The sequence below is a fragment of the Gouania willdenowi genome, chromosome 15 (genome assembly GCF_900634775.1).
Source record: "Gouania willdenowi chromosome 15, fGouWil2.1, whole genome shotgun sequence".
Taxonomy (NCBI): Eukaryota; Metazoa; Chordata; class Actinopteri; order Blenniiformes; family Gobiesocidae; genus Gouania; species Gouania willdenowi.
In genome coordinates, this window is record NC_041058.1 from 9,636,554 (window position 1) to 9,651,307 (window position 14,754).

The following is a 14,754-nucleotide window of genomic DNA, read 5'->3' on the forward strand; positions in this document are numbered from 1 at the left end:
ACTATTCCATGCCTGCAGGTGGGTTTAATACTACTGTTCATACAGTGCAAGAGCAGCATTAAAAAGTCATCTGTAGAGCTTTAACTGACCTCCTGGCTATCGCTTTGACAATGCCCTAAAGAAATTAAGGAGTCAGGATATCCCTCGATTATGTTTAGTAGTTTTAATATGCACCAATATAATCTGAGCAGTAAATCTTAGCAGCTATCTAATTACAGCACTGAGTGAATGGAATAACTTAGCGAATTAGCTTTTCATATCTTCGTTAGGCATCATTAAATATGTAAAATATGTAAAACACATGAAATAACGTTGCATTTCTTTCCTCTCCAGGTGATGCACAAGTACAGTGACATTTATGGCTGTGAGAAGATCAGTGAACTCCTCGGTTTGGACCAAGCCGCTTTAGACTTTACTTCTGTGAAACAGGCGCCAAAAATGCAGAAGAGAGACAGTACCTGGAGTACTCTGTGAGTAAACTAACGTTTTAAATTAATTTATTTCATAGTTGTGATAATACATTAGACGTAATGCTTTCCTTAGACAGGTAATATATTTAGCCCTTCAGCAGCCATTCACTAATGTGCAGGCAGCTCATTGTTGGCTACAAATATAAATGTTCATATGAGTAAATGGATTTTCAAACTAATGAACCTCCAGGATGAGAATTACCTGCCTATGTCGGCCCTGTTAATACTTTTTGTTGAAAAGGCACACGTATGATTTCCTTAGCTTTTCACTTTTATTAATGCTGTATATGTGTTTGTTTGTGTAAGCGTTTGCTTTGTAACAAGAGTACAGGCATAAAAATCCATCCCAGTACATTTTGTTGTACTTTAACAAGAATCAAACACACTAAAGCAGACATGGGCAAGTGGCGGTCCGAGGGCCACATGATTTTGTGCACCCCCCCCTAAAGCAAATACACAAATTGACTCCAAAAACTCACAAGGTCACAACAGAACCATATAAAATGAGAGGAAAAAATATACAAACTGACAACAAAAACACAAAAAAATGACATAGAAAGCATACAAAATAAGAGAATCGTACAAAATAACAACAAAAACACGAAAAACAACATGGAAAACGTAAAAAATGTAGATAAACATTTACAAAATTACATAAGAAAATACCCAAAAATTACAACAAAAGATGCTGAAATGAGTACAAAAACATGCAAAAATGAAAACAAAAACACAAAAATAGGCATAGAAGTCATTCAAAATAAGAGAAAAGTTTACAAAATTACATAAAGAATACCCAAAAAATTACAACAAATTAAAGATGCAAAAATGAGTACAAAAATTAAAACACAAAATTGACGTAGAAAACATAAAAAAATTAGAGAAACATTTACAAAGTTGCATCAAAAATACCCAAAAACTGACAAGACAAGATGCAAAAATAAGTCCAAAAACACATGAAAAATTAAAACAAAAACACAAAATATGAGAAACATTTACAAGATTACATCAAAAATGATAACAGGAGATGCAAAAATGTGTACAAAAATACGCAAAATGACAAAATTTAAAAAATTTAAAAAACATTAAAAATAGTCTACAAAACACACAAATCCTTTGTTCTTTTTTTTAATTATTATTTCTCAGATTAACCACTATTCTAAATGCTAACATGAATTATGATAAAGTGGCCCTCAGATCAGACAGTCACACTTTGATACAAGTTACCCACCTCCGTCCTAAAGGTTGTTAATTAACAAACTTCTTTCAAAAGAAGCCCAAGGATTGACTTTCAGCAATGTCCTTAAACACATACTTGTCCTTGTGTGCTTCATTTCAGAGTTAACTCCATTGACATCAAATACCAGGTGTGGAAAATAGGAGTTTTATTCACAGACAATGTAAGTCTTTATTGTGTTTATCTTTACAGCCTTTGCTCTGTTTGTCTGCTTGTTCCGGCAAAATAACGGTGTCACTTCCTGCAATTGTATGTGCTACAGATAATAAATGATGACTGGTGTGTGTTTGTGTAGAACATAACCAACGTTTTATGGCCGATTTTTAATTCATTCATTCAATCTGCTTTTCAGATTCAGTTTGATATTGATGCACATGTTGCAGAGTTGATGGTGGCAATATCCTGTGATTCTATCTAATCTTAAACACACACACCTCTATCTGTCATGGTGATCTATATTGTGTGTGTGTATTCTCCTAGTCCTTCTTGTACTTAGCCTGGTACATGATGATGTCAACTCTGGGTCATTACAACAACTTCTTCTTTGCCGCGCACTTACTGGACATCGCCATGGGTTTTAAGACACTCCGCACCATCCTGTCCTCCGTCACACACAACGGGAAACAGGTGTGCTTGTGTTTGGATGTGTGTGTGTGCGTGTGTGTCCATCTGTTTCATTGTGTGTTCATGCGTAGAGTGAGAGAATTCATGATGTTTGCCTTCATGCTGTTCCATCATATTGAGGGCTTTTTCAAGATGAAGACGAGTTAAAGCCCATCTGTTGTGTAACTGTGTGTGTAACTGTGTGTGTGTGTGTGTGTGTGTGTGTGTGTGTGTGTGTGTGTGTGTGTGTGTGTGTGTGTGTGTGTGTGTGTGTGTGTGTGTGTGTGTGTGTGTGTGTGTGTGTGTGTGTGTGTGTGTGTGTGTGTGTGTGTACAGCTGGTCCTGACCGTGGCCCTGCTGGCAGTTGTGGTGTATCTCTACACTGTCATAGCTTTCAATTTCTTCCGGAAGTTTTACAATAAAAGTGGTGACAGTGACAACCAAGACATGAAGTGCAACGACATGCTAACTGTGAGTTTAATCAGCATGCACACACGCACAAGCACACACACGCACACACGCCTTCTGTCCTGTTCGATCTCGCTCATTGCATCTTAAACTTTTTTGGCTCAAGTACCTCACTTCTCAGTACCCCCTTTGTCCGACTACAACATTTTGCTCAGAATTCTGTGAATAAATAACTATAGAGCATAATGAAGAATGAATGAGTGTTCACACATTTTAAACAATCTCATTCTGTAAACTAGAAAAGCACCCGGAGAGCGTAGACCTCCACCAAGCAGCTCGAGCTCAGCTAACACACTCCGGTCACGGTAACATGGTAAACTCAGGATTACCATGACTACCTGTTAACATTGAGCTATGTTACCATGACTACCTGTCAACATTGTCAACAACTTTTTAAGTTAGCTTGCTAACAGGGTAAAACATAACCTTACAGCTTATATATATATATATATATATACTGTATGTTTTCAGTTCATGTTTTAATCAATACCATTATTTTGTGTTTATGGTGTAATTTTTTCATTCCAGTATATATTTTTTGCTCTTAATTTGTGTGTTTTTGGTGTTGCTTGGTTGTTTCTTATGTTGTTTTGTATGTTTCGCTGTATATATATATATATATATACATATTACCTGTATGTGTGTATATATACACCCTCCTGATGTTTTTGTCTCATCTAGTGTGTCTGTTGTATTTTCCGCTCTAGCACGTTTGTTTTTTGTGTTATTTTGTGTGTTTTGTTGTCATTTGTCTGTTCTTTTTATTATTTGGTAGATTTTTCTCTTATTTTGTGTGTTTTTGTCATCGTTTTTGTGTGCTGTTGGTATTCTATAAATTATTCTATCCCTGTGTGTGTTTTTGGTGTTGTTTTGTGTTTCTCTGTTGTTTTTGTGTATTTTGTAGTGATCTTATGTGTTTTTGTCTCAGTTAATGTGTCTTTGTGATTTTATCTGTTAGTATGTGTGCTTTTGGCGTCATTTTGTGTATTTTTTTGTTGTTGGTCTGTTCTTTTTTTTATCATTCAGTATATTTTTCTCTTATTTTGTGTGTTTTTTGTTGTCGTTTTTGTGAGTTGCTGGTAATACTCAGTGTGATTATAATTTTTAACTAAAAAATGAACACTATAAAAGCCCATATTTTTAATGCTTTCATTTTTTAATTTTCCTCTCTCTCTCTCTCTTAAGTACCCCCTGTAATGCCATCCTGTATCCCTAAGGGTACACGTACCCCTATTTGAGAAACACTGATCTAATATACCTCCTTGATCTTGCTGCCTGTCATTTTCCCACACAAACACAGCCATACACCTCATTTTCCACCTCCAGATTAAGAGGAGCAGAGGAGGATTTAGACAGTGATCCCTATTGTTGAAGTGAGAGCTGCTTCTTGTTTTTAGCCCTGCCAGTACTTTTTAACACAATGGTTGACAACTGGGATGGAAATTATCCCCACAAACCGCTCTGTCATGCATGCACACAGGTGAATGGCAGGCGATGGCATTTGAACAAAGAGCTGCTATTATCTGAGGTAACACATCTCATTTAATCTTTCCTCACTATTGCCCTGATGATGTTAGCTGTCCGTATTTGACTTTAGAAGTGGTTTTTTTTAGCGTATATGTCTTGTTTAATATCACATCAATGCCTTTCAAATCAATTTCAACAGAACATGCGTTGCTAGAAGACATCGCATTGGATTTAGCGTAAGTCTTGTTTAATAACACATCAATGCATTTAAAATGAATTTGCTGGAGTTACGTAACTTGGACTCGAGACACAAGTTTTATGACTTTAGACTCGACTTGGCAAAATCATGAATGACTTGCAACTCGACTTAGACTTAAACAAATGACTCGTGACTTATTTGGACTTGAGCCTATTCGCTCACAAGACTACCCTTCCATGACATAATATTTTATAAAATGCAATTATTATTATTAATCAATATTTCTGCTCAAACACCTGCGGACAGCTCTGGACTTTGATTGACAGGTCAACCTTTAAACAAACTGACAGCCAATCAGGAAGCAGCTTGGCTGAGACGTGCATGCACTGGCAGAGAAAATTATTTCAAAAGTGATATCCCATGATCAATAATTGATTTGGAAAAAAGACCTCATTCTACTTCCCAGTATGATAATGGTTTGTTTGGTTAACAGAGGAACTGTGAACAACTTAAAATCTAAAAAGATGCTTGATCGCTGTGTGTCAGATTGTATTGCTATTATCTGACAAATATTCAAGTCATTCATTGTTTAAATCTGTTGAATGAACTTGCCCTGTAAAATGCCCCTAGCTGTGATACGTTATCTACTCATGACTTGTTGAGATAAATTAAAGTTCAGGGCTTTTGTCTTGACTTGAGACTTGAGAAGCAGTGATTTGTTCCCGCCTCATAGTCTACGCTAGATGAATGAGAGTCGTAAAGAAACAAACACAGCAACAATTAGTCAGAGCCAAGAATTAACTCTGTATGTGCGAAAGGACAAACTACAGACAAAAAACTACAGCCATCCTAATGCCTTGCTCATGTGGTGTTGTTGAACCAGTCGATGCAACAGCCAATGCTAATCTATGTAGTAGCGTCTATATAAACCTTCAAAGCGACAATAATTTCATCATCATAAACATACGTTAGACAATTTTCTTCAGAGGTCAGCAGTCTGGGTCTCTGCTGTGGTTATTAGCGAGCTAATGGCTATCTTTATTATTATCTTTATTATTACATCATGTCATCATCAAATACATTTTTAAGATAATTTAAATTCAAAATTATTGGCAGGATTGTGTTTTATTGAATTATTTTTTTCACATATTGTTGTTTAAAGTTGATTGTAGCTTAGTAAGACAACTGCACTGCTGGTTAAATAATTCACATTTCACCCCAAATGCCTCTTCAGTCTCACTTGTTCAACAGTGAAATAAAGAGCATTGGTTACATCAGCTAAAGTCTGGGCAGGACATAGTCATATATGGTCACTTTGCTGGAATGTTGGTGTAAAGGGTGTAAAACTACTGAATATACAGTAGCTATACTTTTAGTATGTGATCTGGATAATTTCTTTGGCTTGAGAGCAGTTTTCCTAGAAGGGTATCATGCTCCACTTTTAAGTTCTGTGCTTTTGCTTTTAGTGACGTGGTGTGGGCCTAGTCAGATACTGGCACAATTTAAAAAGATTAGCCTTCATAATTGAGCCAAGATATCTTAGTAATACAGATTTTGTTCACTGTTTTAAGAGCAAATGTTAAAATTTTGAATCCTGGATAATAATAATAAAATCAATCAGTGTGGCCAGGTCCTAAACATGCTCTGACTGACCAGACTCTGTTTGAATCTATTTACCTGTAGAGCTGCACTAAACTAATAGAAGAGAGCACACAAATGAAGAGGGAAATAATCATGAAAATGTTATGATCTAACAAGGTTATAATCTAGAATCCATGTCCAATATTACCTGTAGCACTTGTATATATGTATATATTGGTCCTTTATATTTATCATTATTATTATTATTTTTTTTTGTTCTTTTTCTGTTCTTGGCACCAATTACCAAGTTAAAGACTTTGTACTTTTTTAAAACTGTACTTGGTGAATAAAAACCTTTCCAATTCTGATTCCGATGCTTTGTGTAGTAGCCTACGGGTGTTTGATGACATCAAGCTAGCAGTATTACACGAAAGGCACCTGAACTTGCTTTAGTTGAGATCAAAAATGAAAAATCAGATAAAAGCTGTTGTAATAAAAGCCCAATGTCTTCCCGGTGTTGAAATGGCCTTGGGTCTCCAAAAATGAATTAAAAAGCAGAGATTTTTAGCATTATATCTCTATTTCATATGAGTAGAATAACCCAATAGAAAGGTGTGCCATATAAAAATCTTTAGACTTTGACCTTTATTTGGTTGTAGTTTTTACAAATACAGTTTCTTTGAGATTCAGTTTCAAGATTTTGTGGGAGAATGTATCAAAATACAATACATTATTTAGTTATTTTTGGTTAAAAAAAGGCCTAGGTCATCTCAAATGTAAAATAACAGTTTAATCAATAAAGGCAACTTTTGTTAAATATCCTACAAATATTCATATTCTTGCTGGAATTCAATTCAAAAGGTGACATCCTTCTGTTGAAGATTATCATCCAGGATATTCACAGTGAATTATAAACAAACAACCTTGTGTTTCAGTGTTACATGTTTCACATGTACGTGGGGGTTCGTGCCGGCGGCGGCATCGGAGATGAGATCGAGGATCCTGCTGGAGACGAGTTCGAGGTGGAACGGATGATTTTTGATATCACGTTTTTTTTCTTCGTCATCGTCATCCTCCTGGCGATCATCCAGGGTGAGTCGCTCGTCATTTGTTTTGCGAATACGGTTCCGCTCAAACAAGCGCAAATGCAATAACACATGCCACAAGTTTTTCCCTCCATTGAGACGCTATCAAACACAATTCATTTCATGTTTTTCATGTTGGTCTAGACAGCAGCCAAGTATTTCTTTATTCACAATTTGTGAATTTTTGTATTATCGGGGCCTTTGCTTACAATAGAAAAGTCTATTTTTGTGTGTATAAGCATATAAAAAAAAATGCTTCTTTCCCTTTGCGTATTTGCAGGCTTGATAATTGATGCCTTTGGAGAACTCCGAGATCAGCAGGAACAGGTGAAAGAGGACATGGAGGTAACGTTAACAACTTGTCCTCACACATAAATCTCTTTCTATCGTATATACATTATTTTTCTGCCTGTATATCAAAGTAACAATTTCAGCTTTTGGACAATATACTATATACAAAATACTGACTCATTGTATTTATAAGTTAAATAACTTTAGCAGAGCGTTTGCTTGAGGACATGGCTGAATAGGTTTAGTATTACTTGTAATCAAAGATGACATTGTGTGTGCACAATTATGTAGATTCACTTACTGTGGCAGCTCTTGTCACAGGAAAAAACCCATTGGCACTAATAAAACAATGCCGATATCTCATCCTCATGTTTATTAACAATTAGTGCTTCATTTTACGAAAAGTAACGTCCAATGTCTCATCAAGTTAATTGCATTTCCTTGACTTTTTTTTCATTGTGAGTCTGACTCATCTTCTTTAATGATCAGTCGCATGGTTTTTAAAAAACAAACAATTAACTCAATGCAAAGTTAAAAATTAAAAACAGACATTCACTGTTCTTTTTTTATTTATTATAAATACACAGCTGGTTTTTCAGATGTAATTCTGCTCAATAAATTGTGAAAAAGTCACTCGGGGAACAAGTAAGTACAAGCAATCAAGCGGTAAGGTGCAACCGGAGGCAAGAAAGTAATTGAAAGCCAGACCTTTGATTACTAGACTGAAATAATCGGACTGTGTGGTTTGTCTTGCTTGAAAAACTTCTAGTTGTTATGTTAGCGACATTTAACAAATGCAACCGTTTTTTCCAAGTAGTAAATGAAATATGAAGAAAAATGGCAACTGCACACACATCCTTAAAGGGAAAGTCATCCAAAAGCTAAATGTTCTGCAGAGGGCTTTACGTTACACTGTGATGCATGATGCTCCAAATGAAGGAGGGAGTTGTGTTAAGGTTTTAGTATTTTTATTTTTCCAAAGATTGTTTTCCATCATTTTAATGGGTTTCCCTTTCTTTTCTTTTTTTTCATCCTGCAGACTAAGTGCTTTATATGTGGGATTGGAAGTGATTACTTTGATTCTGTCCCTCATGGATTTGAGATTCACACGCTACAGGAGCACAACTTGGCCAACTATCTGTGAGTTAACTCAGTTGGTAAACTAGCCACTGGAAACATCACTCAATAAACATTCCAAAAAACACATTTATATATATAGATATTACTCTTATTTACCTGCTTGTCATTTATAGAGCTTAAAGGTTTGTTTTTAACTATCCCAGCTGTTTCACACTGGTGCAATGTAAGAGTTAGACGCAAAAATGATGATTCTGCCTCATGACTTCTTTGCATACTCCCAGAGTCTAAGAGAAATTATAGTTTGTAAATGAGAGCCTTTGTATATGTATAACATTGAAAAAAGATGGATGGATGAATGGATTGATGAATTGATTAATTGGTTGATGGATGGATGAACAGATAGATGGATGGATGGATGGATGGATGGACTGATGGCAGATGGATGGACAAATAAAGATCGGACGATGGGCCGTTGGATGACACATGTATTGATGGGTGGATGGACTGATGGATGAATGAATTGATGGATGAACACATGTATTGATGGGTGGATGGACTGATGGATGAATGAATTGATGGATGAACACATGTATTGATGGGTGGATGGACTGATGGATGAATGAATTGATGGATGGACACATGAATGGATGGGTGGATGGAGGGATTGATGGATTAATGGATGGATGGACAGATGGATGGATGAACAGATGGTTAGATGGATGGACGAATGATGAATGGATGGATAGACACATGAATGGATAATTATATGGATGGATGGATGGATGGATGTAAAACCCTTTAAAAAAGAATACAAATCATATTTACTATAATTTGTATTGCGCTTACCAAAATAAAATGTGATATTAATTTTTTCACAACATTTGAGCAGCTGCATCATTTGAGGTCAGTTTTTTTATGTATTAGTATTATTAAAAAAAATATATATATATATATATGTATATATATATATATATTATTTTTCTTTGGTCCTTAACTTTAATTTGTAGTTTTGTTTCTCTCTATAATGAATGCAGCTGCTGTAATTTTACTTGTCCGTGTCTTTGCAGGTTTTTTCTGATGTACCTCATTAACAAGGATGAAACTGAACACACGGGGCAGGTATATCTGTTCTGTTCTATTGCATGATTAAACTCTACTAACGACCTTTGTGTGCACTAGCAAAGCGATGAAAAAAGATTACGAGTCAATGAGATTTCATTCTTCGCTTTTGTCTCGATAATGAGACGTTTGTTATGTAAACCTATATGTCAGTGAGAAAGAATGTGCTTTTAAAACACTTACTGAATTAATAAAAAGTAACTGAGCTCTTGACTGTTAAAATAAGTAACTAGAGTGATGGAAAGGTTGCACAGCAAAAAAAAAACTCTCATCTATTCATCTAATCCGTCCATGAATGCATTTTACATTATAAACCTAGCTATATAATGGCCTTCTCGCTGCAACTGGGTTAACTTAAACCAATGAACAAAAGAGATGTACAGGTGCTTTAAAACAGCAGAGCAAATTTAGTTTTTTGAAGAATAGCTGTCAAAAACACACGTATATAATCTTTTTTAAATCATAAATCTATATATTTTACTGTTCAACATGCGTTTTCACAGCATGCCTGTCGAAAGAAACATTTATTTCAAAATAAAAGGCAAGTCGAACATGAGAGAATCATTAGAATCGTTAGTTAGAGGGTGATTTGCTCCTTTCTTACTGCAGGGTGACCCCAAACACCTCGTTCCAATTTGATGACGCGTTCCCACTTTGATGACGAATTTGATGCGGCACTGAGCTGGAGAAGCCACGCCTCCAGGAAGCTCTCTACCGTGATTGACATGTAAATAGACACGCCCACGAAGTTGAGCATTTCAGCGTCCTTCGTGCAGTGTTATGTATGTGTTTTCTACAGTCTATGTATGTACCGGTGAACGCCCCGCCCCCACGCTCTGTCTCGTGTTTATAAAGCAGCATGAGCTCGGCTACAGAGTGGGTGGGAGGAGGGCGGGCCGTCCACTGGCCCTACATCACCGTGCGGGGAGGAGGAAGTCAGTGTCCCGTCTATAGACACGCCCACTCATGAATATGCATAAGTAGGCTGCAAATCAGCCTGTTTGTGTAGAGTTGCTCAGAAAGTGACTTTTCAGAGGCTAAAACTCTGGAAAACAGGCGAGTTTGAGAAAATAAACTTCAAATACTATGTTTTTGGAGTTCTTAGAACAAATGGAGATGGCTGAAAAATAGCATGACGTGACCTTTAAAGACCAGCTTCAAAAATTAAATTGCACTGTTGCATCCTTGACTGATCCAAACAAAGAATAGAAATTTGTGAAATATGACTTAACATATTACTTTGTTGATTTTCCAGGAATCATATGTATGGAAAATGTACCAGGAGCGCTGCTGGGAATTCTTTCCAGTGGGAGACTGTTTCCGGAAACATTATGAGGATCAGCTGGGCTGAGGAGACATCTGTGAGGTGTGAAGCCTTGGTGGATGGTGTCATCATTACACAGAAGCTTTGTTGTTGTTTTCTGATCTTGGTCTCACTGAATTAGCTTCAATTTGAGTGAATTCTTGCACTGTGTTAGTATTTGATTTTGCTGTGACTTTTCCCAAACAAATCAATGTGTCTATGGAAGATTAGTTTTAACTACATGGAAATAAAGGTTTGAGAACTGCATCCATGTTGTAGAAAAAAGGAATGCAGAGTGGTTTATTGAGGTTTTTGTAGTTTTTGTTTTTTTTTAGTGCATTACCTGGATTTAATTACACTTTTTACATTTATTATCTTAAATATCCTACTTTTTTTTTCCTTTAATGTTTTTTAACCAAGGTGTTGAATGACAGCCTCCTCTTTCTTTCCTGCCAGCACAAATCAGACAGTCTTCACTCACTACTCTTTTTACTTTTACTTGTTCTTTCCTATTCTTCCGTGCTCATTTCCACAGAGCCCTGTTTTTTTTTCCTTCCCTTTTCTGTTTTATTTTTATCTCCACTTCCAAATGCATTTCTTTCCCGTACTTCCTCCTTCTTACCTCCTTGTATTTGACTTTTTTTTCCTTTCTCATTATCAGCTGTATTGTACCATGCCCACGATTCTCCCTTCACTGCACATCAAACTTTCACTAGGGAAATGTTTTTTGTATCCAATATGAATGGAATGACTGACAACCAGCTCTCTAGAATGGTTAATGGATAATTTATTTATCCGGCGTCCGTGCCTTTTTTTAAAGTTAAACATTAGGGTGACAGTGTCCTCCCGTAGACATTCTCCTCATTACAGAAAGGTCGAGCGCCTAGCTCACACTATTTTGGTGATTAATGTAGCTTTTCAGATGCGCAGGTCCCGCAGTATCAAAAAACGTCCCCAATTTGCTTCATAGGCACTTCTGAAGTGAAGCCCCGCCCACCAGCGAAACATCCAACTCGGTGAGTTTCACTGAATGCTGAAGCGAGGAGCTGTGCTCCTTTTTCTCCACTCATAAACATAAACCATCAGTGAAAAAAGCCGGTGTGATTAGCGTCTAATGCTGTCCTAGCTCAGTGCTACAGAGAGAACTTTTACCTGCTGCTACCACCTCCTCGCTGGTTCTCCTCCACGCCAAATCCTTCCTAGTCCGGTCCCGGTTATAAAGGCCGTGTCATACAGCTCCAGGTGGTCACACACAGCTTCTACTCCATAGATGAATGGTTGAACAGACCGGTGTCCGTGTTGACGGCCTGACATCGTCAACAAAGACTCTGAATGGCCTTCGTCATGCGAAACAGTCGCAGGAGTTCAATATTTTCAACTCTTGCGAATGTGCGGATATGCATAAAATCGAGAGAGCGCTCGCACGGCCAACGCGCTGGACGTGCGGATTGCACAGCACAGATTTTGCATCTGGGACGCATCTATCCATTGACTTTGTATGTAATCTGGACGTACGGACATTTCGTGACGCATCCGGTGTGAACGCAGCATAACACCACCCTCTCTTTTTTAATTCTCCCTTTAATAAAGTTTTTCTTAACCGTTCTTAGTGGCTGGTGATTGTCACAATTATGCAATAAAATGTCTTCATTTATTTAATTGCAAGAATAAAACATGCATTGCTGTCGTGAAAAGATTGCACTATATTGCGTTGACCTTCGACAGCATGTGCAGACAAGGTAAAAAAAAAACATTTAATTTAAAGCTTCTCAAAACAGGAACTTTATTATGGTGTTCAGGTACAGAAATGACAAAATTATAACCTTAGCTAGACCTCACGCCTTGGAAGATTACATTATGTTTTGGAGGGGATCCAGATCAATATAGCGATTCTAGATCAACTTTTAAGAATCAAAAAATCCCCATCTCTCTCATCATTGCCAACATTCCAAAAATTCATATCTCGGTTCGTAATTGACCAATCTTTATACGATTTAACTCAGTTATGTCGAATTGGTTCCTCAATTACCCCACAGAGTATCATCAGAATTGCATCCAGGTTGAGCCTTTCATGGCGATTTTTCAAAAACAATGGGGGTTCTCATACCTTTGGACCTACCGTATGATTATTAATGGGGTAGAATTTTATTCCAAGCCTTTAAAGTGTGAATGATCATGCTACAATGATCAGAATCACTGATTCAGATAAATATGAATATCTAGCAAAGAAGAAATTTGGCGCTTGGTGGAGGTTTGAGTCCAAAACCAATTCTACCTAAATGGGAATTGTATAACTTTTTTCACAACCTTCTATCCCCTTTTGTGTGGAAATAATGGGCATTGGTCATATTTTATTTACTTGTTTTTGTTAGATATAATAAAGGCAACCATTAATAGTCTTACCTTCCATATTCTAATGCTGTTTGACTTGCTCTCTTACTTTACTGAGATAAAAAACAAAGAATACATTGAAAGTAGCATGCCTTACAGGCTGCTTTAGGTTGACATGCAACAGCTTGTCATATTTGGAGGGCATTATGTTGTTTTTTTGACTACATCAGAGCCGTAGTGTTGCCCTGAGCTCTGAGCAGTGCTCTGAGAATCAAATCAATAAATGATGAAATGAGAAGACATTTGAAAGAGATGGAATATTAATATCAAAGGCCCAAGTGCTCTCAAATATGAGTCCTTATTTCTTTCTGACTGTTCATTTTTATGTTGTTGTTGTTTACCTTTCTTTGCCTTACAAAGAATACAAAAAAATACTATTTTCTTTACGGGCCGAAATCTTTTCATCACTTCACTGAAATGGTTATTTAAAAATGAAAACATTTCACTTTAAAAGCCATAATTCCCTCTGAACCTGCACTATCTGTGAAATTGTTGTGATTGAGGTTTTTCAAAAAAAAATTCAAACCCTTCAACTAAAATATGTTTAATATGCTCTACTTGCTACCCCTAACACAATGAGTCATTGCCATTTTTTACCCCATTGCATCCACTTACGTTAAAACTGTTGTTAACCACACTCAAGCATTTCTTTGGTGGAAAGTGAAAAAAGTCTTCTTTGACACCACATTCATCTGAGTTTAGGCAACGTAATGGATATATATAAATATATACGTGGCTGTTCTTTCAGCCACTTTGCATGTTCGTCGAGTGCAGATTGAAACCAAAGTGTTTGGAAAACTAAATGCGTAAACAAACAGTGACATTTTGTGGAGTTTTTGATGGACTAAGCAAACGTCTAGCACAGGGGTGTCAAACTCATTGTACTTCAGGAGCCAAACATGAAGCAGTTTGATCTTAAGTGGATCTAAGATTTTGGGCTGGTTCATTAGACAACTTGAGGTTTAAAATGACTGCAGTCAGGTGATAAACGCATGGGAAAATTGCAATCTTCCAAACATTCTCTATAAATTAGAGTATTTAGCAGGGCTGAAATACCTACAACTGAAATATTTGGTAATTTAGATAAGTTATGTTTTTTCTGTCTGACATGGAAAAAAAATGAATTTGTGGCCACAAAATACTAATTCCGTGGCTGTCGTAAACAGGAAGTTGTTCATGTTTTTGCCCGCTGTCAAACCTGTTTTTATTGTATCTTAAAATGTACACATTGCTACAACCATCCTTTCTCCTGTGGTCTAAAGGGACAGATTTGGCCCCTGGGCCTTGAGTTTTAACATGTGGTCTAGCAGACAAACTGTACCTTTTTTGAATAAGTTGATCCTGATTTAGTCTTTTCTATTAAAACTCATGCTTCTGCGTTGATGACAAAATAGTTTTGGGAAAAATCATTGTATTGTCTGATGACAGTGAGCCCCCAGCCTTCTTACTATACAACTCTAATT

At 36.7% G+C, this 14,754-nt stretch overlaps 1 protein-coding gene across 1 annotated transcript in view; it reads left to right on the forward strand.

Moving 5' to 3' along the window:
- The window catches only part of ryr2b (ryanodine receptor 2b (cardiac)), a 77,174-nt gene extending 66,226 nt beyond the window's left edge, over positions 1-10,948 (forward strand). Inside the window, exons 96-104 of the mRNA XM_028467936.1 lie at positions 334-470; positions 1,807-1,867; positions 2,185-2,331; positions 2,644-2,778; positions 6,958-7,114; positions 7,388-7,452; positions 8,438-8,538; positions 9,546-9,597; positions 10,853-10,948. Of these exons, the coding sequence (XP_028323737.1) occupies positions 334-470; positions 1,807-1,867; positions 2,185-2,331; positions 2,644-2,778; positions 6,958-7,114; positions 7,388-7,452; positions 8,438-8,538; positions 9,546-9,597; positions 10,853-10,948 (951 nt within the window). The remainder of the gene's footprint in view (positions 1-333; positions 471-1,806; positions 1,868-2,184; positions 2,332-2,643; positions 2,779-6,957; positions 7,115-7,387; positions 7,453-8,437; positions 8,539-9,545; positions 9,598-10,852) is intronic.
- The last annotated feature ends 3,806 nt before the right edge of the window (positions 10,949-14,754 follow it).